This window comes from Anastrepha obliqua, chromosome 1 (assembly GCF_027943255.1).
Source record: "Anastrepha obliqua isolate idAnaObli1 chromosome 1, idAnaObli1_1.0, whole genome shotgun sequence".
NCBI lineage: Eukaryota > Metazoa > Arthropoda > Insecta > Diptera > Tephritidae > Anastrepha > Anastrepha obliqua.
In genome coordinates, this window is record NC_072892.1 from 62,172,850 (window position 1) to 62,199,830 (window position 26,981).

At 33.3% G+C, this 26,981-nt stretch overlaps 1 protein-coding gene across 3 annotated transcripts; it reads left to right on the forward strand.

Annotated features, from left to right (window-relative positions):
- Nucleotides 1-267: 267 nt before the first annotated feature.
- Nucleotides 268-22,481, forward strand: LOC129248341 (transcription initiation factor IIA subunit 1). 3 transcript variants are annotated; one of them, XM_054887858.1, is made up of 7 exons: nucleotides 268-516; nucleotides 939-1,061; nucleotides 13,684-13,881; nucleotides 16,798-17,271; nucleotides 17,430-17,637; nucleotides 17,736-17,980; nucleotides 21,584-22,481. In XM_054887858.1, the coding sequence occupies exons 3-7, from the start codon at nucleotides 13,777-13,779 to the stop codon at nucleotides 21,689-21,691; spliced, it is 1,140 nt and encodes a 379-aa protein (XP_054743833.1). In that variant the 5' UTR covers nucleotides 268-516; nucleotides 939-1,061; nucleotides 13,684-13,776; the 3' UTR covers nucleotides 21,692-22,481. The 3 variants fall into 3 exon arrangements, with proteins under 3 accessions (XP_054743833.1, XP_054743843.1, XP_054743824.1); XM_054887868.1 differs by having other exon boundaries at nucleotides 268-481; XM_054887849.1 differs by lacking the exon at nucleotides 268-516 and having other exon boundaries at nucleotides 534-1,061.
- The last annotated feature ends 4,500 nt before the right edge of the window (nucleotides 22,482-26,981 follow it).

A 26,981-nucleotide genomic window follows, 5' to 3' on the forward strand; every position in this document is an offset into this window, starting at 1 on the left:
CCAATTTATTTTGAATTCTACTTGGTTCTACATCAATAAATTCATAAATAACTGATTACTTTAAATACTGTGTGGAATTTTAACATTACATAATTGTTATTGAAAAGTTCGTAACCAGTTTTATCGCAAGTTGCGTAGTATTGACGGCTACATGATGCCCATTCACACGTATGAGCGTACATGTGTAATGCATCTGTGTGGGTTCATAAAATCTTGATGAAAGTATATAAAGAGCGTCATTTCACCAACAGATTTGGCTTCGTGTTGTGCTGCGCGAAGCCTTTTCTGGTGTATATTAACTCCATGTTTGTTGTTATAAGAACATGAAAACCATGCGCTAGGATAATATACATTTAAAACGGTGAACACTGCTCTCGTATGGTGCAAAGGATGCTTCAAAAATTCTTTGCTTTGTCACAACAACGCCAATTCTAGTGGAAGACGGCAACTACACACGTGTTAGCGCCCTTTTGACACTTATGTGAGTGTAAGCGGGATAGCTAGTCCGTTGGAAAGGTGGGAACTGTCAAAACAGGCAATATTTGCGACAGTAGTTGGAATTTCTTGACACGACTTTCAACGAATCATTCGAAGAGTGTAATTTTATGTGAACGGTTGTTAGAATTAATATGTGCGGCAATGTTTAAGTTCTTATTTAAATGAAATATTTCTATCAGTTTTTCGCATTTGTAACTACCTCTAACTTGAGTCTGACGTGCATTGAAAATAGTGAAATTGACACCGCATATTGAATGCTTTCTTGCTACCTAGTAATTTATACACTCGTGACATTCAGGTTGTGTCCCACCACCATCTCTTACTTCTACGCATAGACTTGCGTTGCGAAGTAGATCGCAATACGCTTCTGCTTGCTCCACATACAACAGCATCGTCGCCAATATCTATTTAAACTTACTTACAAAGTTTTATCTTCGCAGCTTAACAGCATTATTGTGTATTTGATACTTTTGGCGAGTGTTGTTTTGTTAGTAACGTGAGTGGACAACAGCCTCAAACTGGCGGAGAGGAAGGTGACATTGACACTATGCCAGACATCTGTGGTAAGTTTGGCCATATTTGAGTTGGTAATTATTGTTGCTTCTCAGAATCACTGATTTTGTCAATTAGACTGCTTCATACAGGCATTTGTAAGAGTTTGGTTATGGACAATTTAACATGAGTTAACATAAGGACTCAAGATGTTGTATACGTACACATATGTAACGAACAACGATTTACATACATATGGACATGTGTTGTAACATCATTCCCCTTGATAGTTTTTGGACAGACTAAACCTGACCGTTGCGATTACGGATGCATGTTTGTCCTTTATCTTTGGTTAGAATAGAGCATACTTGTTACGGGTATGCACTATCGCAATTTGAGGCACTATAAATAAAAAATTTCTCGTTTAGTAAAAAGTTGTCTTACAAAATATAAAACACATACACATGTATGTATGTATGTACATATCAGAGTTCGAAAATATCTTTGAAGGTTTTTAAAATAACGAATAATTCCAAGAGAAATATTCGAATACTCACTAAAAGAAATTGAAAATTATTTTCTATGCTGTTTAGTTGCTTATGTTTTATAAAGCTTTTACATACAGCCTCCTCAAATACGAATGGAGGAGATATAAACAAAACGATGTATCTCCTCAATTTTTAGTACATTTATAATCAGAATAAAAAAGGTGAAACGGTGTGTATTTTTTACATGCTCCCAAATTTCTGTTTTCAGACAAATGCATATTGAACAGGTAGCAGCAGTAGAGCAGAGACAACCGTAGTGATTTTGCTCCTGTCAAACGTCAAAATTTATAAACAAAAATTTGAGAATTTAAATAAAATTTGGCAATTTAGAAACTAAAGGAAGGACAGTCCTTGGCCGAATTCCGATTTTTATTATTTATACATATGTCCACTTGTTGTAACGCCTTAATTAATAAGCTGTAATTTTTTTTTGGGATATATTTTTATGTTTAAACGGAAAAGAAGACTTACAGTGGGCTTTCAGGTACAGCGGACGCAAATTATACAAGTACACACATTACGAATTCTATTTATTTATAATGAAGCACGACGTACCCGCAAAATCACGGTGGCTACCGTTGGAAATATTGAGGTTTGACTATATACATATATCCACACAAACACATTTATATGTATGTGTACTTACTTCTCTTCTGCCATTTCAATGCCACAACGAAAACTTTTATATTACGCTTGATTAGCTAGTAAGGACTATCAAATTGTCACCACTTTGTAGCATTATTGTTATTTTTTCTTAATTATTGAATTTGTTGCAGTTTAAAAAATGTTTTTAACAGTCCTTTATTGTTTTATCACAGAAGTATAATATTTCAATATTATCATTGTTATTGTTTACCAAGTGGTCGTAGCCGAAAGGCTTTATCAGAGTATGCTGAAGCTTACCTAACTAAACAGGGTTCAAACAAGCAGTCGTTGCACTCGACGAGCACGTCTCTATTGAGAGACTTCATTTATTTAGAATCAACCATTAACACCTATAATAATAACACTCTTCAAATCCAACGGAGAATATCTTTTGCCAACAAATGTTGCCTTGGAGTGTTCGAGAAAAAGATTTCTCGGATGATTTTTGGACCTTTGCACGTTGGCGTTAGCGAATATCACAGACAAAGAATAAAGATCCAGCGGCTTCCTACCCATGGATGCAAACGCTCCAGTTCTGAAGGTATTCGATACGGTACTTGATGGTGGTAGCAGGGAAATTGGCAGGCTGACTGATGTGTCATACAAAACGTAGAGCGATGCCGCGATGAATGTATTGCCGTATTCATGTAAATCAACTGTGCTGTATATGTATAGTATGTTGTTTACATTATTTTTGTGCCGTACTAGACATGGAAGCCCGATTCTGATACTCTCTATACAAATACAGACAATCGACTCGGCTGTAAGTCACATACGTTGCCCAACGGAAGCAGGAGACTTATTCTGTCGGGCCAAAAACCCCTTTGACTATTAGCTCAAAAGTTCGAACTGCTTCAAGCTGTTGAGGACACAAACCTAATATCAATATTATGATAGATTATGTGCACACCTGATATTGATATCAATAACAAAGTAGAAAAATAATAGCATAAACAAACTTGTTGTACATCACATACATAACTACATATGAATCTATGTACGTATGTTGATCGCTCTCGCATCACGCAACCCAAAAATTTGCCTACATATTTATTTTACCTGAGATTGGAAAACTGCAAACGAACACCCGATATCCTTAATATTTTACATGCTACCACCTTGTATGCGAATTGGCTTTATTTTTGTATCTAGCATTTTGTCGTTAGGCTGGTATTCCCCAAGTACTGCTCATACATAATAGTCCCTTTTTGATTAGTTTACAAGTATATTTGACTTTACTGATTTTTGCATCCGGCCTGTAAAATAGCACTAGGACCTACAGTGACCGACCCCCCATTTCCACTGGATTGAAAAATGTGTTTACACAGTTTTATTTGAAAGCTTTTTATAATCATTATAAACTTAAACAAATCCATACATTAACATAATATAGCAAAGCTATGGCAAAAAAACCAAACACCAACTTTGACAAAAGTCTACATATATACAGTACACAAGTATCTTACTCCAGTGTGAAAAACTTCACTTAACTCTAAGTAAAACTGCTTCTTAGTATTTAGTCCACCATTAGCATCAATTACAGCTTGAAGCCGTCGTGGCATCGAGGTGACTAAATTTGTTTACTCTGCAGAAGTTATACTGTTCCGAGCTTCTATTAGTCGTTCTTTGAGTACTGAAGCGCTTGAATGGTATAGCAGCCAATCATTCACAATGTGTGCTGTGTGCTTTGGATCGTTATTCTGTTGAAAGGCCCAACCAGCAACAGCTCCCCAAACCATTACATTGTCGCCACCATGCGTCATTGTTGATACCAAATTCTTCGGACTCAGTGCAGGTTTTTTTCCTCCACACTTTTGCTCTTCCATCGCTACCGAATATATTAAACTTCGACTCATTTGTAAACAAAACTTCATCTCCTTTTCCCTGTGTGCTTTGGTGAACTCCAGGCGAAGTTTGCGGGTTTTTTCAGAAATAAGAGGCTTTTTTCGTGGTGTTTTACTATGAAAGCCGTTTTTGTTCAGAGCTCTTTGAATCGTTCTTGGAAGAACACACTTGTTGGAGGAGCTTGCTATATCCTCGGCCAATTTTGGAGCAGAAACTTTTGGATGTTTGTCCTTTTCTTTTAGAATCAAGCTGCAGATTGAAATTTTGATACCCAACCACCAAATTTACAAAAAAAAAGTGTAAAAGTACAACATACTACTGATATCGCCTTGTATGTATTCGCCTTGAATAAAACGAAACATCCAACTGCTGCAAATACAAAAAATTACAGCAACTGTAAGTAAATGTAAAATATAACCGATGCACAAGAATGTAGCAAATGTTATTTGGCTAAATAAAAAGTTGTCTTCGGTTTTAATACAGAGCGTAAAAATGGAAAAGTGAAAACCGAACCGAAATTCGTCCAGTTGAACATAACCAAAGAAAAATTTGCATCAAAAGCGAGGAGATCAATCTCCAAATTTTTCGATTAATTCAGATTATCAAAATTTTAAATATAATTTTTGTAATATGCAAGGCATTTCTGGAAGTGAGGTAACGTGTGCGAAGATTTGTTTACGTTTCACTGAGAACTGATTTTGTCGCCGGCGGCACAGCAAAATTAAAAACAAATCTAAAAACGACGGACGTCGTCAGGCGAACTTCGTCATCGCTCTGGTTGTGTGCAGTTTCATGTACTATAGTGTATTTTAATTTTGATAGGGAAGTTCCGGCCAACGAAAATCGCTCAGCTGTTTGATTTTGTTTATAGGTTTATAAGTTATCGAATAGTCAGGTCAAAACTATTTTTTATTGTTAAAGTATGAAAAATACTACACATGACCAGAGATCATATTACCTTTTTGTATAAACTCGTCGTACTCTTACTAATAAATAAATATGTATATGCCTTCTCCGCGTTTCCATTCAATTTAATTGTATTTGATAATTTTTTTTCTTGTTTGTATTTACATATGTACATAAGTATTGACAATGCCAAATGCAAAACTTGATTTTTTTCTGAATATTTTTGGTCTTGAGTTGTGACCCTGTAGAGGTTAATGGGCGAAGATATGCGCATATGTAGAATTGTACATGCATATATACGGTAGGGCCCAATAAAATAGAGCGACATACTGGTTGATGTTTTTACTTTACTTTGTAATGCCGACCTTATGTGTATAAGCTGCAGCCGGATTCCAGTACTTTATCACAAAATTTCGAAAAATGTCAGAAATTCCAAGTGTTAAAAATTATCTGAATGCTAGGGAATTTTTCTAAAATGCGAATCAGGTTTTTTTTATTGCCAAAGAATTGAACAAAAAAATCGAATACATTCTCCGCCGCAGAGAAATCCCAATTTTTATTTACATTAATTTTATTCAGCTAGTTTTCTGTAAATATTATCCAGCAGCGAAATTCTGGCGAATTACTACTTGATCTGTCTCGAAAAGACAAATATTCAAAATATAGTATATACAGCTGTTGTCAGCTAATTAGAAACGCTCCCTTTTGATAAAGGCTTGATGAGCATAATATTATACTGTTTAAATTTACCGTTATTTTTTCTCTTAAAATCATTTGCATTGCTTTTGTTACTCTATTTACTACCCAATGCGCCTAGTTTTGTAGTTGTGAAATTGAAGTACCGTTAATATTATCCAACGTAGTGCATGGGTTACTTAGTTCAAGGTAAATAAACTGAGACGACTAATTAGAAACAGTTGTTCAATGGAAGCATATTCGACAAGTTGTGTTATTTTAATAGTAATATAATAGACTTTTTGGTGTGTACATATTTTTAATTGGTTGTTTAAAAGCAACTAAAATATTCGTCTTCAAGATGTGTAATGGGAAAAAGCAGCAGCTGTACACCTGCCCTGCACAGCTCCATTTTTGACCTTCGTAAAGCTGGAAAGTCGTACAGTGAAATTTCTAAACAAGTCAAATGCCCAAAAAAATGGTTTTTAACGCCTTAAAGCATATCCAACTTTTTAAGACTGTTGACAATGTTCCACGTAAGAATAGCGCAATCATCTCCACCGCAAGATAGGATTCAGGATCAATATAATTTTGAAATATCCAAGAGGACAATTGCTCGGCGTCTGGTCGAATCTGGACTGCATGGCAGAGCAGCACGCAAGAAGGCTCTTCTAACGAAGATACAAAGGAGACGGCGAGTAGTCTTTGCGAGATCCCATTGGTCATGGACTCCAAATCAATGGAAATATATCGTTTGGAGCGATGAAACCAAGATAAATCGCATAGGCCCAGATGGTAGAAGGTATGTTCGACGGCCAATCAACCAAGAATTCAATCCTCGCTACGTTTCACGGGTAGTGAAGCATTGTGGAGGATCAATCATGGTGTGGGGATGTTTCTGGTGGAATGGTGTTGGCCCAATCCATAGGGTTGATGGAATTTTAAATAAGGAGAAATACGTCGATATACTAAAAAATGTAATGTTGCCGTGGGTTGAGGAAAATTTGCCTGTTATATGGAAATTTCAACAGGATAATGATCCAAAGCACACGGCAAAGTTGACGAAACAGTTTTTCGACGAAAATTCCATCAATGTTTTGGAATGGCCATCATCCAGTCCGGACTTAAACCCAATAGAGCATCTCTGGGGTGACGTTAAAAAAGCCGTGAGTGCCAAAAATATCCCAAATATGATGTCCTTTTTGCCGAAGTAAAAACGGCATGGCAAGCAATACCTGTGGCGCGCTGTCAGAATCTCATTACATCAATGCGCAATCGTTGTGAGGCAGTGTTGAAGCAAAAGGGTTATGGAACCAAATACTAACATAATCTTTATGTTGATCTGATAATACATTACTGTTTCTAATTAGTTGCCCTATCCAAATCGTGCATTTCACATGCTTTAAAAAAATATATATATATTTAATAAAGAATTGGGATTAAATTGTTTTCCACTAGTTTTTAAGTTTATCATATGTTTAAATAAAATTGGCAAAAAGTTATGAAAATACGTGTTTAAAAGGAAAATGGAAAATTTATTTTGAAATGAGTGTCGTTTCTAATTAGCTGTCAACAGCTGTATCTTCCATACTTAAATTCTTTATACATATATTCTTTTTATGAAGCTAAATTAAATTTCCTTACTTTAATGTTTTAATTGTAAGTAGCTGCGTTCAATTAGTAGTTTTTCGTGCTGCCCTCAAAATGGAATGTCTCTTACAGTTTCAACTACCTGGCAAAGTGGGATATGGTCCACTGACTCTTGTCGTTTCTGCTACCAATCCTCGGAGACTCCAATACACCTTCTCCTTGAATGTGGTGCTATGAGCAGAGAAGGTTGAGACATCTCGGCCAATTGCAGCCAGAAGAAAGGCAAATACGCTCAGCCCAACTCAGCTCTATCTTAAGTTTAATAAGAAAACCGGGTTTGTTGGATGAGGTACTGTAATGAATAGAGGGCATAAAAGATCATGAGATCAAAGTGCAAACTTCAAAACTATTTTTGCATATGAATTTTGTGAATGTTAAGAAAGAATCGTATGGTCCCTTTCACAATAGTTTCTATACAAAACAAAAATCAAGGCGTATCTATAGAAGATGGTGTGATTAGAGATGTTGATTGCTTGGCTTCAAATCGCCTTTAATTTTGAAAAGTCAATAAAACGGAATGACGAAAGTTGTTGTTGTGCTGTAGATGTGTGGCCAACTGATTTTATCTATTTGTCATTTATTCCATTCTTCTATTATCTTACCCTTGACAGCTCTAATTAAAAAAAATGTTGTTGTTACTCGAATACTACCTTGAATAGATTCGCCTTGACAAAAAAAAATACAATCATTTGCATATGTATTAGTAAATAAAAAATTTTATGTATTAGTTTCATAATCTCTTTCAACATTTTAGTGTTGTATAAAAATAAAAACCGAAACCCACAAATACAGATATATTATAGTTTCTTAAGAGTGGCTCTATATCATCACACACCACTGTATCTCTAGCAGCTAATGCTTGTGCAAATATATACAGCGAAAATACATATTCTTATCAAATTTTGATATTTTTGTTTTGCATTTGGGTCGTACGTTACAAGTGAAATTTTTTCTTTACAAAAACAAGATTATTTCTGTAATAATGACCGTAATGAGTTTTATTTAATATGCATATTTACTTTACTTCGTATTTTGTTACAAATAATAATTACTTATTTATTTTTTATTTACATGCCGCTTGCTCGGAACTCAAAATGTTATTTCGTTTAGTCAGAGGCAAAAGATTTTTAGTGAAAGGAAGATTTTCTCTAAATCCTGAAACAATATGAATTCAATCTTCACTTAGGCTTCACTGGTCGTATTTGTAAATTTTTTGCGCCTCTTAAAAAAAAAACAAAACATTTTAAACTTTATCTTAATGCGAGCGCATAATTAATAAAGTTGAAGGTCAATAGCATAACAAAAATACGACGACTTCCATGTAAGTAAGTCAGGTCTTATTGTTCTTGGGATGAAGCGAATAAAATGAATGAAAATTTAGAATTTTACACTTTGACTAGGCCCAAGTAAACTAAGTTGCAAAAAATCTGTTTTTACGTTACCAGAATGACTCGGGTTTTCCCGACCAAGGGTAGCCGCCCCAGTAAACTAGCCCCATCTAGTGCACCACCGTACCTTACCGGTATTGACGGAGGACTCAAACTTCTACGAATAAAAGAGTTTTGAAAAGTTACAATTTTTCGAAATGTTGTTTTGATTGCTAAAGTTGTCGTAGTTCTACAATACTCTGTTTTTGGCCTAACAACACTTCTATCTTCAGGGTGAAGGCCCGCAAATTGAAGATATTAGAATTGTGTTTAGACTCGTCGTGTTTGAGATTCATCAACGGAGTTTTTTCAATAGGTCCTGCGTTTCAAACAGTTAACTATTATTGATTTTAATGCCAGTGAACAAAATCAGCTGTTCTTTACCGTACCCACGACAGTTGGTTCAGTTTTTGGTTCGAGTTCCAGCTCTTTTTGCATTTGCTTGTCAATGCAATCAATGCAGAAAATAAGTTGTGAAAAAGCACAAGATACAAGATACATACAAGATGGCGCAAAATTAATCATCAATTTTTGTTTTTGAGTAACTTTTTTAGCAAATAAAAAAATTATATTTCGACTTATTTTGACCTCTTGCTTTTCAGTTTGTATACTTCAGCTGTCGTAGGAGCTTAAACCCCCATACATTTTCACAAGTGTCGAGTATGATTGACATACGTCGATATTTGTAAAAATATAATTCATTTTTCGGCACTTTGTATATTTCCTTAATTTAAATTAAAATGTTGGTCGCGCATTAATATTTCGCATAACTCGCTCACTCATAAGTACACAGTACATACATATGGACGCATTTTTTTATTTACGTTGAATATACCCTGCAGGAAATATCACTGATTTTCAGATTTTTGAGCTTCTATCAATTTTGAAAGCTCCTCTAGATTAAATCTTATATTTTTTCTTACTCTTATTTTATGGTATAAACTTTGATGCAAATCATGAATCTTCCATCTTTCACATTCGTCAACTCCTATTTTCGTACAGGGCAAGTGTATACAAAAATATGTATTGCATGTTCGTATGCACATAAATATGTACTACTTGCACAAATGTATGTACACACGTTTGTCAATTACTAGAAGAGTAAATGCTTTTTTGGCGGTCAACAAACCAACAATGCGATTACAACCAGCAACCATCATTTGGTTCAAAACAAAAACTACTTTCACTTTTATATTATGGTTCGGTTTATTTCTTCACTGATGAATTTGTTAAGCGCTTGCTATTCGCTGTGGCTTCTCTGTTGGCTTTATTTTGGAGTGCAAAACTACCATGGTTTTTTAAGACAAAATTTCTTTATTTACGTTTCGTTTATTTGTACGTTTTTTTTCTTTACTTAACTTCAACTGGCATAATAATACGCGTACTCTAGAAATATGTACATATGTATCAACTGGGTCTGGATGAGGTAGGGTGATGAGTAGAGGGCACAAAAGGCCATGAGGTCGAAGTGCAAACCTCATAAAGAATTTAAAAATGGATGTATGTAAATATCATTCATCTGTAAAATTGTCTACTTTACATTTTTTTATTTAATTGATTCTTGACTACCCCGTTTATAGGGCAAATTTGATGTTTCTTGAAGCCTAGTCGAATTTAATTAAATTAATTACTAGTTGCAAAATGCGACACTGGTGATACCTGAGAATAATTAATTAATTCGAATACGCATAATGCGCATGGGTGTCAAACGTGTTTGAACATGCTAAGTTCAAAGAGTAATGAAAGTTTCTCGAATGGAAATCTAAACAATGCATGCACAGATAGAGTAGAAACGGTCTTCACACTCAGCTCACTCTTTTCGTTATCCGTTATTCATTGTTCGATTAGTTTAGCCACGCATTTTGTTTTCGTAATTAAGGAATTAGGTGGGTTTGAAAATTTCAAAAAATCGATTTTTTTTGTCTCATTAAATAGTACAGTATGTTTAAAATACTATCCTAAAATTTTAAGTCGATCCGAATAAAATTCTAAGAGATAGACCCTTCAGAAGTTCCGCCCATTAGGCCACGTCAGTTGAGCGCTTCGCAGGTATACGTGTTTATCTTAAAACTCCATTTTTTAAGTCGGTGGACACTATATCTCGAAAAGTTATGAAGCGATTTAGTTCAAATTATGTACAAATCTTTGAAGTACCATTATCTAGTTATTGAACGAAATGTATGTCGAAAATTTCACTAAAAAATGTGTTTTTTCGTTCAAAGCATGTCAAAAATTCAAATTTTGATTTTTTTTCCTTCGTACAACAACGAGATTTATCTATGTACTAACGAAATCCGTTTGGTTTTTTGATTTTAGATGAACCAATAATGAGTTATGCTGTCCACGGCAAGAGCATTTTTTTTTAGACGTCAAGGAAGATGAGGTACCAACGGCTGAGTTTTCGAAATTTTTAAATAAAAATTTCACAAAATACTGTTTATATATATATGTATCTTAGATATAGTGAATTGTTTAAATAAAATATATGATTTTATATACTAAAAAAAATAGTCAAAATCTTCTTTTTTTCAACCTCTGAAACCCACCTAACCCCTTAACACGAGCAAACTGCATGTCATAGCCTATCGAAATACCATAACAATGAACATCAATTGAATCAAATTGGTATTTTACCTTCTAAGGCGCAAAAAAATTGTGGTTTGTTGCTTAAGTCTTTTGTTTTTATTCAGCTTAAACCATTCATAATCATATGTATGTATACAGTTATGTGCAAAAATTTTAACAACTTTTTCCGTGGAGCCTTAAATGCAGTTTTTTTTAAATATACTCTTTTAAATTATTCAGCATTTAAATTTGTAATTTTGCTTTGAAATTCCTTAAAGATTGATAACTTGAAATGGGCTTGTAGAAACCCAAGCAATTTTTTTTGTGATAAGTTTTGGTGCGCCTTAAATTTTTTCTCGCTTGGAAAATTCAGTATATTTATCATTGCTTATTGTTGTATATTGTAGCAGTTTTCCATGACTTGTATTTTGAATCGCATTTCAAAAGTTAAATGCTTAATATTGGTTAGACTGAAGAAACGACATGTCTTTGAAGACGGTTAGAAAAAAAGGATAATTTGATAAAAAAAATAGGTTTGTGCGCTGCTAGACCTAGTTTTGGGTAAATGCTTATATCTCAATAACGCATTTAAAATAATTAAAACTCGACTTGGTGCGTGCATCAGTTAGGTGCAACATAAATATTACTGAGATCGGATAAAACCATGCCCACTTTTTATATATTATGTTTCAATTTTCGTTCGTCCGTCTGATGTTACAAGCTGAAACTCTCATGGTTAGCGAGTTTGTTTGATTTCAAATATTAACTGCCAGCCCAAATTAAGTTTTACTAAAATATGTCCGGTTATGCAAAGTTCGGTTCGGACATCAAAATCAAAAGTAATATGTTTTTTAATCAAAATTAATATTTTTTGAACAATATTTTTTAATCAAAATTAATATTTTTTTATACAATATTTTTTAATCAAAATTAATTTTTTTATACAATATTTTTAACCGAAATTAATATTTTTATAAAATCAACAAAACTTCATTTCCTAATTTTTTCACCAGGCAAAATTTTATGAAATTTAGTATTTTGTTCAATATCTTCCGGCTTGTTTAGCAGCTTTGTGCGGTTGGGCCATAAATCTTTTCATTTAGACTTTCATGCTGGCGAAATATTTTGTCATTCCTCTTGCAGTCCGAAATTTAATTTACTCCATGAGGAGATTCAGCTTAGTTAGCAAGCTGGTTTTTGTTTAACGTAACACCAACAATTTTCCATTGGGTTTAAATTCGTACACTACGTTGGCCAGCGCATGACTTCAAATTACTGCTTGTTCTTTCGTTCGTTTACAATTTTTGTCATGTGCTTGGAGTAATCATCATGTTGGAATATGGTCTCGCAAAAATGTTCGTCCATTTTTTCAATTGTAACCTGAAGAAGCATACAAATAAGATTCATATGCATTATCCTATTTAATTTAACAAAACAACCAAAACCATTAAAGTACCGCCAACCCATTTCACGGGAGATTGAAGGATCACGTTCCCTTTGCCTAAAACCATGATGGCCTATCGAATTGAAACCGATTCATGCTCATCGTCAAATTACTTAAAAACCCGTAAACAAAACTGGATTTGCGTAAAACTTGCCGAATTTTGATTGCAAAAAGTCCCAGAATCGCATTTTTTTAAAGCTTCAAAAAATCAAAAAGTTTTTTTTTTTTTGGAGTTTGGCTTTTCCTTCTTCATAAAAGACTTCAATCCAATGACTTTTAGTGTTCTTTAACGTGGTTTGTACAATAATACATAGTAGCTTTTTTACAGCATTTTAGTAACGAATAGTCGCCCAAGATTTCGCTTCTGAGGTGGCGTAATCTTTCATGGTCCGAATTTGAGCTTGTTGAGTTTGTTCGAATTGCAATTCTTGTAATCTGTAATCAGAATACACATTTTTTCCCAATCTCCTATAACTTTCCAATTTTTCTGCTTGATTTACTTTCCCTGGCACGATAAGTAACTTCTTTACTAATGGCGAAGCTAAGAGCTTTCATTGTCACTGCTGCATCGCCTAGAACGTGTTTGAATAATTACTAAAATAATTTGCTTCCGTGTTACCATAGCGATAGAGAAGTAAAGTACCGCTATAAGAACATATTTTATTTTGGTGTAAAATCGAGCCCATGCGGTACAGATATGTATGTATGTATTTACTTTACAGAAAAAGAGAAGGGCGAATGGTATACAGAAAGGTTTAAGTTCAAATCTAATGCATTATAAATATTTGCATATTGTAGAACATGGCAATAAATGTTTTTTCTGCTAATTTTAACACATATGTGCTGGGACGGGCGGTCTTGATATCATTAAACGGCGTTGTTTAATTTTCGCTCAATACTGTATGTGCTGTATCCATGTGATACACATATCTACACATATACGAGAATCTGCTTATAATTTTTAATCCATTTCGTTTGTTGTTTTTAGCTAAAAGTCTACTACGCTGTCATTGAAGATGTAATCACCAATGTGCGTGACGCCTTTCTCGACGAGGGTGTCGACGAACAGGTTCTACAGGAAATGAAACAAAATTGGCGGTCGAAATTGATGGCGAGCAAAGCGGTGGAAATCAATACTGAACCACAAGAGTCACAACCACCACCTATTGTGGCCAACAATCCCAAGGTGAGATGGTTTGCAATTTTAAATATAATATTTGAATATAAATTTATAATGACGGGTTAGTTATCTACATCAATTTATTTGTTTTGTTAATTGAATTTAGTTAGACTCTAAAATCGAAATACTCCATAAATTTCAGTTAGCTTTTTCATTCATACTCAATTCAAATGAAGAACTAGATGGAGGATTTATGCACTTATTAGACGATTAAAAGTTTAAAGAATTGAATATTCATGTATGCAGATATGGGCATAGAAATAGCAGCTAACTACAGTTTGCATTAAAAAAAGGCAACAGAAAAGGTTATTATTTGAGAACTTTAAAAACTTGAACTAATTTGGTAGGTGTGTAGCCCAAATTCTTTACTCAATAATCCACTATAAAGTGTGCTGGACTCTCTCAGTTCTGTTTTACAACCATTGTTCGTTCCTCTTCTAAACTTCACCATCACAGGAATTAGAGCGACTGGTAATTTCACTGTAGGATTCTTATAAAATATAAATACTTGATTTAACTTATTTAGATTTAACGCTAGATTTACGGCAGCCGTAATATCACTTCAATGGTGAACTGTGAACAATGGTGAATGTGCGAAAATCTTTGAAGATGAGGTTAGGTGTGAATATTAAAAATATTAAAATGTATTGAAGACAAGAGTAAATTAAATTCTATAGCTTTTTAAAAATGATTAACAAAAAATTTGCAATTTTATACACCCGTCAGAAAGACGGATTTTAATAAAAAAAAAATGGTATACAGTCGATGACCATAAATCTAATATTAAGTATGTTATGAATTGTTAAAATTTTCTCTTGATTTTTTGAAGTGAGTTTTGACATAATTTTTTCATTACAAATTTGTTGGTTGACAAGAACTCTACTTTTGGATTCTACTGCGAATAAAAAAAATAATTTAAATAAAAAACAAAATAATAAGAAATAAGTTACTCAAAGGAGATACCACATTGACATTGCCAGATCACAAGAAAACATTAACTGCACGCTCGTATTTAACACTTTTGCAATGCGCGATTATTCTAATGAAAAAAAAAATGTTCCAGGATTACCAAAATTATTTATTTTACTCGAATTTTAACAAAAAGAAAAAAAATAATTAGTTGGGAATCATTCCGTTCTTGGTGATAAAAGAGAGTTTTTGTTGCGGATTATTCTATCGAATGATGCAAAAGGGTTAAATGTAAAAATCTTACATCCCTATTTAAATAAATACACTTGTCCTCACATAATTAAGTCACTTTGTACTTTTAGAAAATTTTTTTCGTTCATTTTTATAAAAATATAATTTATTACAAAGGCTTTATTAATCAAATCAAAGTTCCAAACTTTGAACAAAACTAAAAAATTGCAAAACAATGTTCACTAAAATGTTCAACCTTTTAATTCGAATATTTAGAAATTACTGAGTGAGCAGGCTCTTTGAATTTTAATACAAGGGGCGCAAAATTAATCATCCATATCCCTATTTTCCCCCATTACTTGTCCGTTTCCATACTGCAGCTGTCTAGTTCACAAGTTTCAAATATGATTGACGTACGACACCATTTGCAAAAATTATAAATTTTCACCCCCTTATTAAGAATAAAATAAAAAATAAAATAAATAAGTATGAAGAAATATATAAAAAAATAATCATGAATATAAATAAATAATAATAATAATAATAATAATATAAAAATTTGAAAAAAGTTACCTTCATCAAAGAAAAACTGTAAAATGTACCAAATTTTCTCTTTGTTAACTTCCAGTGTTAACACCCTGTAACTCACAACTGAATGGATCAAACAGCAAAAGAATTTTTTTAGTGTGAAATGTCGACTTGACAAAGAGCATAAACTTTAAATTATTTGATCGATACTTGACCAGATTTCGATCACTACAGCCATCTACTGAGAAAATATTGGATTTATTTTTCCCCAAACTAATATATGTACTTATAAGAATGTGCAAAAAAAAATGACAAATCAGTCCAATTTTTAGGCGACTTTAAACTTACATTTATTTTACTAAAGTTTAATGCGCTGTTTTTTAAAGATTCTGATTAAAAAGTTGAAAATTGATGACAATTTTCTGAAATTTGTTAAATTTTTGTGAATTTTGTACTAAGTTTGGAACTTTTATTTATAAGGTTTTTGTTATACTATGAATAATACTATTTTATAAAAAATTAAGAATAATTTACCATGAAAAGTATTGCGAATATTGTAAAAAGGTTACTTGATTATGACCACAAGTGTAGCTATAAAAAACTTTGAAGCATTCGTAAAGTATCTGTGTTAATAGGCTATAATAAACCCGAAATGATAACCGCCCCTGATAATTTTTACTTAGTTGAAGTATTAAATCAAACACTCAATTGATACACACATGTATATGTGTGTGTATGTACGTATTATATCTCTTTCTCCCCATTTTACAAACATTTTTTAAAACTGGATATTAATAATAATCGAAAAATCAACGCAAAAAATCATCATTAACACTTGAATTTTATTATTTTTCAACAATTATAACTACAACGACAACAAAAACATATTTGCAACACTTTATTGGATGCTACGAAAATTGATCCATTGATATAACTTATTTCACGTAGCCATCAAAGGTAATTCAATTTATTGTTGTTGTATATATGTGTAATATGTAAACACATTTCTAAGCCCCAAACTTATGTTAACATTCCCAATTTTGACTAACTAATCTATGTATAAATAATTACTCAATAAAATATGTAGCAACACGTATTTCCTACTAAGCAAGTGTTGAATTTTGTCTATCTTTAGAATCTTAAAAATTCCTCCAAACAATATCCCTATCCATCATCTTCTAACAACTGACATTTTTACTATGAGAAATTTCATGAAAATTAAAATTAAAAATTTCTCTAAAACAATAATTGCAGGCTGCTGTTGCCAAAGCTAAAAAAGCAGCCGCTGCAGCTGCTGCTGCTGCCGCCCAACAAAATAGTAATAACAATGCATCGAGTAGTGGCAGCGGAGCTGGAGCTTCGAACGCCTCTATCGATATGAAGCCAAATATTTCACAACTACAAACGAATGTGACAAATGGTGGTGGTACCCTAGCGACGACCACTGGTGGCTCTGGTGGCCCCACAACATCAGCCGCAGCCAACAGCGCGGCCGCAATGAATGGTGCTGTCAAGCAGGAAATATTAAAGTCAGCAACTGCACAGAGTGGCTCAGCGGCCAATAACTTACAGAAATCGAATGTGATTGGCGGTTCGTCGCAAGCGACAGGGCCTGTGGCATCATCGTCGGGCCTTGGTGGTGCTGCTAGTAACTCACAACAACAATCTGCAAATTCAACAATACCGATCGTTGCCACACTTGATCCAAATCGTATTATGCCTGTAAATGTGAGTACTTAATAAATGGCGCAAAGGGCTAAAAAGTGTGCCAATACAAATATATGTATGTGTGTATATACACGTACATATGTTTGCATATATCATAGATTAATTACCTCAGTAAACACGAGTTTGAATGCGTATACCATTTTTATGTTCAATTTCAGATCACATTACCTGCTCAAACTGGCTCTATGAGTACGGAATCTCGTGTGCTCACCATACATGTTCCAGCTTCGGCGCTACAAGATAATCAGCTGACACAGATATTGACCGCGCATTTAATTTCGTCCATAATGTCGCTGCCAACCACATTGGCCTCCTCTGTGCTGCAGCAGCACGTGAATGCGGCGCTCATAAATAGCAATATGCAGAGTAAATACAAATCAGTTCCAAATGATTTTTGCTTTTTAACAATTTGAAATGTAATATTTGTGCTTACTTTATATTTATTAACTTCATTCATTTTTCAGAAAGCTTTAATGCAACAAAACAGCTAGATGGCGCAGTAGACACTTCGGACGAAGATGAAAGCGAAGAGAGTGATGACAATATGGACAATGATGATGATGATGATCTAGATAAGGACGATGATGAGGATGCTGAGAATGATGGCGGTGCTGAAGAAGAGCCCCTTAACAGCGATGACGATGTGACCGACGAGGACGCCAGTGATGTATTCGAAACGGACAATGTTATCGTTTGTCAGTATGATAAGGTAATGCAAATTCAAGGGTTATATTTTATATTTGATAAAGTTTGATAAGCAGGCACGCACTTAACAAAATATTTAGCTTATCTAAGCTTACCTAAGCCTTGTTTGCATTATTCCACAAGGGGAAACATTTTGTTATAGGTATTGCTTTCCAGAATTTTCTAAAGCGTTAGTTTTTGTAATATTTATTTAAAATGCTTAGTTAGCCTGTAATGAAGTAGTGGATACAAATCTATGTTATGATGTGGGAAAATCTGCTTAGTTTTCGCAGTAGTAAAAATTATTGTGGTGCCCATCTTAATACCTTTATCAGAGCGATACCTATATCTGCCTAAATTGTTTAGTTCACACCAGCCATATGGGCCGTATATAAATCTGAGTCATTCCGCTAATACAGACTCGGCTGACACAGTGGAGGTAGTCACACATGTAGAAAGACCATATGCAGTATTACCGTTGAACAATTTTTAAAGGATCACAGCGGAGGAAAGGTATATCTGTTTTACGACGACTGCCATAGCTGAATGGGGCGGTGCGTAATGGGAATCCTCCGGGTGTATTTCTGTCATAAAGAACTCCTCATAAAAAAATCGTCTGCTGTTCGGAGGCGGTGTAAAACTAAGTCAAGAAGTAAGACTAAAAATCTGAGCTATTTTTTTCTTGATTTGATGTGAGAGTAATATAAAAATTCGGATTCACTTCATGGATTATGGCCTTTAGGCGCTTAGAAAACCAGTTGCAGGCTGCCCGTAAGTGATTTCGCAATATTTGGACTCATTCACATTTTACCGCTTTTCTCAGAGTGTTTATATTGGCTTTTCTCAGAGTGTTTATTTAAATGGAAAGGCCATCAGAGGTGTATTGTTTTTTAGCCATTATTCATTCACAAGTGCTTGGTGAGACGGTGCTGAGGCTTGTTGGAACATCCACGATCAAAAAACGAAATTTTTGCATGCAAACGACTCTAGAGTAGCTACCAAAACATTTTCCAGACTCAATGAAAACGATATTAGAGCATCCATCGACGATTACTGCTGCCCACACCACTACTGGAAAGTTACTACGAGCAGCCACTAGAAGGTTCCGATTATTGTATGGACGTTCGGTCAAAGAAAGGTGATCAGTTCCTAAGTTTATGAATTGTTAAATTGGAAAATTTTTCTTGTCAGAGAGCACAATACTCGGAAATTTGCCGCTTTCGAGCAAGTGCACTTTGCTCTCATGAGGGGAAGTCTTTTTTTTTTGGCTTTGGTGCATTTTCGCGTGCTTTTGGAACTTGTAAGGTTTAAACTTAAGCTCATCTTTGAGTATACGTCAAAAGATCCCTTCCGATATCTTTAGTCATTTGATTCCCACTATTCGAGGATTTCGCTCGAGCCGTTTCTTCACTTTCCGAACCACATTAGGTGATATTGCCGTTTTTTTTTTTTAATCCGTTTCAGCTGCTTTTGACAATGCTGCCTGCCTGTTGTAAGCTTTAATGGTGCGATACACAAATATCTTAGTCATTTTGATGTTACTTAGCTCCCAAGCAGCAGCCCAAATGTTACTCATTCACACCATTCCGTTTCTAATAATTCTTATACTCAAAATTGATCACTCAAATACTTTTAATATAAAAAATGGCATCACAATAAATTGGATGTAAATATTATGAGTTAAGTTAACAACAGTTAACACGCATCAATCCTTGGGGAAAAAATTTTAACAGCGAAAAATCGAATTTAAGCAATAAAAAAACGGGAAAGTAAGAGAAGTCTGTACAATTATTGAAAATAAATCAAAATGCATCGAAAAATAAATACAAAATAAAAAAATATTATCGTGCTTCATATTTTTCACACAAAATGAAGCTATTTTGACACAAAGGGCTGATGCGTATTAATTTGCCGTACATTGTAATTGAGGTGCATATCTTATCATTACTTTTTTATTTATAATATGTATTTTATGCTTTCGCTTTCGTATCTTTCAATTACTGAATTATATATCTGTTAAGTGTATGTGTATTAGGGTGGGTCAATTTTTTTCTTAGCAGATTCGGATTATACATGTTTATATTTCAAAGATTAAAAGTTCACTGCCGCATAGCTAGTCATTTACGAGGCCCCTTAATTGTAAAAGAAGATATTTTTAATTTGTGTGAAGTTAATAAGAAAATATTGACTGAAGTATTGTGAATGTTATTTGTTTTCGTTTTTTAATACAAATTTGTGCTGGAAATTTCTTTGTACAAATAATTTATTTTTGGTATCTACTTTTTATTTAAAGAACCCCATGCTTGCGCTTCAATGCTAATAAAATATCGCTTTTTTAATATCATAATGAAAAAAGTGACTGTATGTAATTTTTTATGTGTCAATAAAATTGAAATTTTCGGAAAACCTTAAATAATTAAATTTTACATTACTTTAAATTTTTCGTAAGTTTAAATTTTTTTCTAAAAAATAAAAAATTGAAAGAATTAATAGAACTCCTAAAATATTAAAAAATCCTAAAAACAAAAATTAAAGAAATAATTTTAAAAATTCTAAAAACAAAAATTAAAGAAACGATTTAAAAAAACCTGAAACAAGCATTAAAAGAAAAAAAAAGAAAAAAATTAGAAAAAGTAAATAAAAAATAAAAAAAGAAATAAAATAAAAAATAAAAAAAGAAATAAAATAAAAAATAAAAAAAGAATAAATTAAAAAATAAAAAATAAAAAAACAAATCAAAAAAATAAACAAACAAAATTAAAAAAAAAATTTTTAAAAATAAAATAAAAAATTAAAAAAAAAATAAAATAAAAATAAAATAAAAAATAAAAAAAGAAAAATAAATTAAAAAATAAAAAAAGAAATAAAATAAAAAATACAAAAAATAAAAAAAGGAATAAAATAAAAGTAAATAAAATAAAAAAGAAATTAAATAAAAAATTAAAAAAAAAAAAAAAACAAAAATTATGTAAAAAATAAAAAAAATGTTAATAAAAAACTAAATAAGAAAAAAAAATTAGATAAAAAAGTGTAAATAAAAAAAAATTAATTTAATTTTTTTAATTTTTAACAAAACTATTTGTTTTTTAAATGCATGTTAAATTTTTTTCTAAGCATTACTTTTTTTTTACAATTAAAATCATTATTTAATTAAAAATTTTTTTAGTTAAAGATCTTATTTACTTTCAACAGGAGGTGTATTTTTCTGCTTTCTATATAACTCCCTCTCAATATTCCTATACTTCAATCTTAAATTTTTTGTTTTTAGATTTAAAATATTATTTAATAATAAAATTATTTTAGTTTAAAATCCTTTTTACTTTTAATAGGAGGTGTATTTTTCCACTTTCTATTTTCACGCCATAACTCCCTCTCAGTATTCCTATTACTTAAAGATAGCTTCTTTAAAACATTCTGAGGGTGGAGGCTCAAAATTGACTTTAGAGCAATACTCTAAATTTCCTTTTTTCTTAGAGTTTCATTTAAATTCCGAATCTGCTAGGGACAATGTTCCCACAAATTGAGCCACCCTAATATAAAGTATGTACATACATACATACATATATGTATATATTTTTATTATACAAGAATAATATTTTGATATCTTCTTTTTTTTCATCTAAACCAGATTACACGTTCACGCAACAAATGGAAATTTTATCTTAAGGATGGTATTATGAATATTGGTGGCAAGGATTACGTTTTCCAAAAGTCCAATGGAGATGCCGAGTGGTAAAAACAAAAAGCAGCACCAGTGCCGATATATTTCTTAGAAATATCTTCGTTACAATCCCAATTTTGTTTCTACATAAAATGCGTAGAAGCTATTTGTACGTGCTAAAAGACAACAATGATAAAGTTTCATCTTAATTTTCTTTATTCGTGCTATGTATTGTAATAATACGATTATTTCTGTTTCCTGCAGTTTAATAGTAAATGCGCTGGTTAACAGATTTTCGCCATATGCAAGTAATCATGAACATCCACATTCTTGTATTTACCTTTATTTTCAATGCCAATAGTGACATTTTGATCGGCAACCAATCAACGAGAACAAAAAAAGGGGTTCATGCGTGCATTTGGCTTGAGCTAAAACTCCAGTTTAAAAACACTTTGTCCCTTGCCAAACATACTTCTAAACACATACATACATATGCATACAAATAGCTATAAACATTATTTACATATTTTTGGTGCATTGGTAGAATACCTGATTGCGAATTGAAGAAAGTGAAAGTGCATTGATTACAACTGCGAAAGCAGCATAAATATTTTTTACAAAAGATATATTATAAAATGCCAAAACAAAAAATGTTAGAAAGAAAACACATTTATACACAAAAACTCTAATTATTACAAAAAAGCGGACACACACATTATATTTAAACTGGTCCAAGAAGAAGAAAAAAAAAACAAAACAAAAAAACTGAGCACAGTTATTGTGTTGTATTATATTAACTAAAAATATTCTAGTGTACATTATTATTTAATAAAAACTTTAAATTCAATTATGTAACATACTCGTATGTGTGCCTTTTTAATAGAGAACTTCTGTAGCCACTCGATATATTTGCTATTTTTGCAGCCACCATAGTCGTTTGTGCATGTGCTTGGTCCATTGTGCCCGGTGAGGCAACGCATTTGACTGGTGTAACGTGAAAAACGTACCGTGGTGCCACAATGAAAGTATTGCCGCATATAAACAAAAAAGCAAAAGATTTTCTTGTTGTGAAAGCAATTATCATATTTCGTTGTGTATAAACAGGTTTTTGTTAGTTGGGAAAATTATTACAAATTGAATGCTTATTGAAGCGAAAGAGGGTTTCGAATTTATCGTAGTCGTAGAAAGTAGGAGCGATCATAACTTCGGTATCGAGACGCACATTCATTTTCCAGGACAACTTGGTTAACCCTAGTCTTTTCTCTACTCTTTCAAGGATACATAAAAATATAAGGATACATTTGAATTTTTTTTTATTATTAGTATTTTCATTGCAACTAGTATAACATTAAATATATATATACTAACGAGCAATTTTTGTGGAGTTTTGTTACAATAAATAATTTAAGTTAATCCTCAGCAAAATACAATTCATACTTTTAACTGATTTTCTATTTATTTATTAGTTTAAATTTAGAGGTTTTTTACGTTTGAGCCTTCGTTTCCATTTTTTATTATCGTTAAGAATCAAGGCTTCATTATTCACATGCTTGCTTAGTCGCTCTGCGTGCGACTTTGCAAATTTCTTTATGGTTGCCGTAACCGAATCAATATTGAGGTCACGTTCTAGATCTTGCGTCCTAATATACCATGGAGCACAAACTGCATGCTTGAGTGCCTTAGTCTGAAATCTTTGTATATGCGCTGTGTTACTATAGCTGGTGCATCCCCATAGCTGAATCCCATAGGTCCAGATAGGTTTAAGAGTTTCTTTGTAAAGCAGTATCTTATTGTGTGCGAATAAAGCTGATTGCTTACCCATTAGCCAACGCATATTTTGGAATTTTAGGTCCAGTTCTTCTCTTTTCTTTCTCACGTGCGCACTCCACCTAAGTTTCGTGTCGAGCGTCATACCTAGATACTTTGCTGTATTAGAGTATGGTACTTTAATGCTGTTTATGAATATTGGGAGGTAGTTGGTATTTTTGTTTGTAAAGTTGATGTGTACAGACTTTGTTTCGTTCAGTTTAAGGGGTTAGGGGTAGTCAGAATTTTCAAAAAATCGATTTTTGTTTTTTTGCATTTTCTTAAAGTATAATGTTTTAAAAATATTGTGTAAAAATTTGAAGTGAATCCGACAAATACTTTTCAAGTTATTCAACAATTAACAAAGGGCGCTCGGCCGCTCCGGAGCCGATAGCGAAACTTTAAATGCGTTTTTCTCAAAACTATGTTTTTCAAACTGGTGAACACTGTAACTTAAAAACCGCTACGTAGATTTCAATAAAATTTATACAGCTTTTGAAAAACATAAAAAACTTGTGCCTGATCGAAGGATTTTTTTTTTTCAAAAATTTCGATTTTTTTTTTAACAATTAACTGTTGGTTTTTTTTTTCTAAAATCTGGAAAAAATTTTCTGAGGCCGCCATTTTGTTCATTTTGAAAAAAAATAAAAAAGCTTCGATCAGGCACAAGATTATCTATTAATAAAACTAATTTTTCTTGTCCGATTGGTTTTAGATGAATCTGCAAGGACTTGTGATGTTCACCGCAAGGGACTTCTGGAGAAACGGGCTTCACACAAACAGCGATAACTTTTGCAATTATTAATTTTTTTTTTTGAAATTTTGGTGAAGTCAAGTTAAAACATGATGTTTTTATGCTATGTTTTTATTTTTGTTAAATAAATTAATTAAGTAGCAAACAAAAATTCGTGAAAATCATCATTTTTTCGGGCCTCTGACTACCCCTAACCCCTTAATGTGCCATTTATCTGTCCAATTGAATATTTTATTGATAGCAAGCTGCAGTTGTGTAGTAGACTCTATTTCTGTCTTTCCGACGGTTAGTATTGCAGTGTCATCAGCAAATGTTGCTGTAAAGCAATTTCTTCTGTTTGACAGGTCGTGAGTAAAAAGTAGATTGAGAAGGGGACCAAGCACACTTCCTTGCGGCACACCAGCTTTTATCTCTTACAGTTCAGAGAACTCATCTTCGTATCTGACGCGAAAATAGCGCTCGGACAGGTAGGTTTTTAAGATATTAAAACATTTTGTTGGCAGTGCATTCTTTATTTTCCACAGCAGACCAGCATGACATACTTTATCGAAAGCTTTAGAGACATCGAGAAATACAGCAGAACCGACATTTTTGTCTTCAAATGTGTTCTCGATGATACGAGTAATTCTGCGAATTTGGTCAATAGTTGAGTGGCGCGCGCGAAATCCAAATTGGTGTGTTGGTATTATTTGTTTATTTTCTATGATATTGCTCAGGCGCTTTATCAAAAATTTTTCCAACAGTTTTGATAAGATGGGCAACAGTGATATTAGTCGATATGATGCTACATCGTTTGGAGGCTTTCCTGGTTGTAGAATCATGATGACATCAGCTATTTTCCAATAGATTGGAAAGTATTGCAGCTTAAAGCAAGCATTCATTATGTTTGTTAGCTTTGTAATGATGTTTCGTGGAACTTGTTTGAGGACTTCGGCAGTTATTAAATCAAACCCTGGAGATTTCTTCGACTTCAACTTTTGTATCTCGGCGCACATCTCATCTTCAGTTATGGGACCTATGTAATATATATCGCCATAATTATCATTGGCTATGCCATCATTATTTAGTATTGGTGATGTGTCGCTATTGGGAGTAAAGATTTTTGCTAGATAATCTGAAAATATGTTTGCTTTTTCTGTGTTTGCTTTCGCCCATCCATTATTGTCTACTTTGATTGGTGGATTATGATTAGCTGGCTGTTTAAGCTTTTTAGTGCATTTCCATAGTGAGTAGTTTGTGTCTCTTTTATTATTTAATTGCTGTGCGTAGTTTGTAAATTATTGAGTTTTGTATTCTTTAATTTTATGGCTGAGATCCTTCGTTTAGGCTGAGATCTTTATTTGATGCCACCTACGCCGCATTTTTCGCTTCTTTAGCACCATTTCTTTTATATCTTTTGTGTATTTGTGGCCAGCGGAAATTTTCATTAAAGAAGGTGTGCTCGACCAAGCAGAGTGTTGTATTTCTCTCGTCAGTTTTAAAACTTCGTCATCTATCTTTGTTGTTGGTTCCATTGGAAACGTATTGTCTTCAGATTCTTCTAACATTTTGCGGAAATAATCCCAGTAGGTAAATTGACTAGTTAGTTTGAGAACTGGATCACGTAACACTACCGTTTCGCTGAGAGTTAGATAGATTGGCGAGTGATCTGAATTCATGTCTAGCAAATTTTGAATATTAAGATATGCACTGGAGACTTTTCTGGTGATGAAGAAATCGATAAGGTCCGGATTTTTTTGTGGATCAGATGGCCAATACGTTGGCATCCATGAAGAAGTGTGTTGAGGCGCTTTGAAGAGCTCCCTTCCTTTAGTGGTTGTTAGCCTAGATCCCCAATTGACTCAATCCATTTAAATTCCATTTATTTTCTGCATTTAATTTGATCAATAAATTCGATAAAAATTTGAGCGATACAAAATTATTCTTCATTAAACAGTTGTTATTTTCGCTTGACTTGCCGTACGGCAAAAGTAGAAAGTTAGCAGTTTTTGTGCATTCCGGATGGGGTACGGCACCTACAGTACCTGACCATTGAATTATGACCGATGGCATTTTTTCTGAAAACTTCAAATATCAGGTAAAATTTTCAATCTAATTTGGGCTTTTCCAAATAAAAAAGGGTATTAAGGGGTTTTTAACCTGTTCTTAGATGTTTTTAAGAATTTCCGGTCAATTGGCCTGCTACGATTAGAAAAGGATAAGTTTTTATGCTTATAAGTGAATGTCTGAATTTGGTATCCCCGCAAAACTAATACGGCTATGCAAGATGACGTTGCTCAACACCAGCAGCGCCGTCAGAACTGGGAAGAACCTCTCAAAGCCGTTTGATACCAAACGAGATTTCAGACAGGCTGACTCGCTGTCGTGTGACTTCTTTAACCTGATGTTGGAGAGCATCGTACGAGCCGCAGAACTTAATCGCTCAGGCACAATTTTTTATAAGAGCGTTGTTGGCGTATGCCGATGATATCGACATCATCGGCCTTAACAACCGCGCTGTTAGTTCTGCCTTCTCCAAACTGGATAAAGAGGCAAAGCGAATGGGCCTGGTGGTGAACGAGGACAAAACCAAGTACCTCTTGTCATCAAACAAATAGTCGGCGCACTCGCGTATCGGCACCCACGTCACTGTTGACAGTTATGATTTCGAGGTTGTAAAGGACTTCGTTGATTTATGTAGGAACCAGCATTAACACGAATACCAATATCAGCCTTGAAATCCAACGTAGAATCTATCTTGCCAACAAGTGCTACTTTGGACTAAGTAGGCAATTGAGCAGTAAAGTCCTCTCTCGACGAACAAAA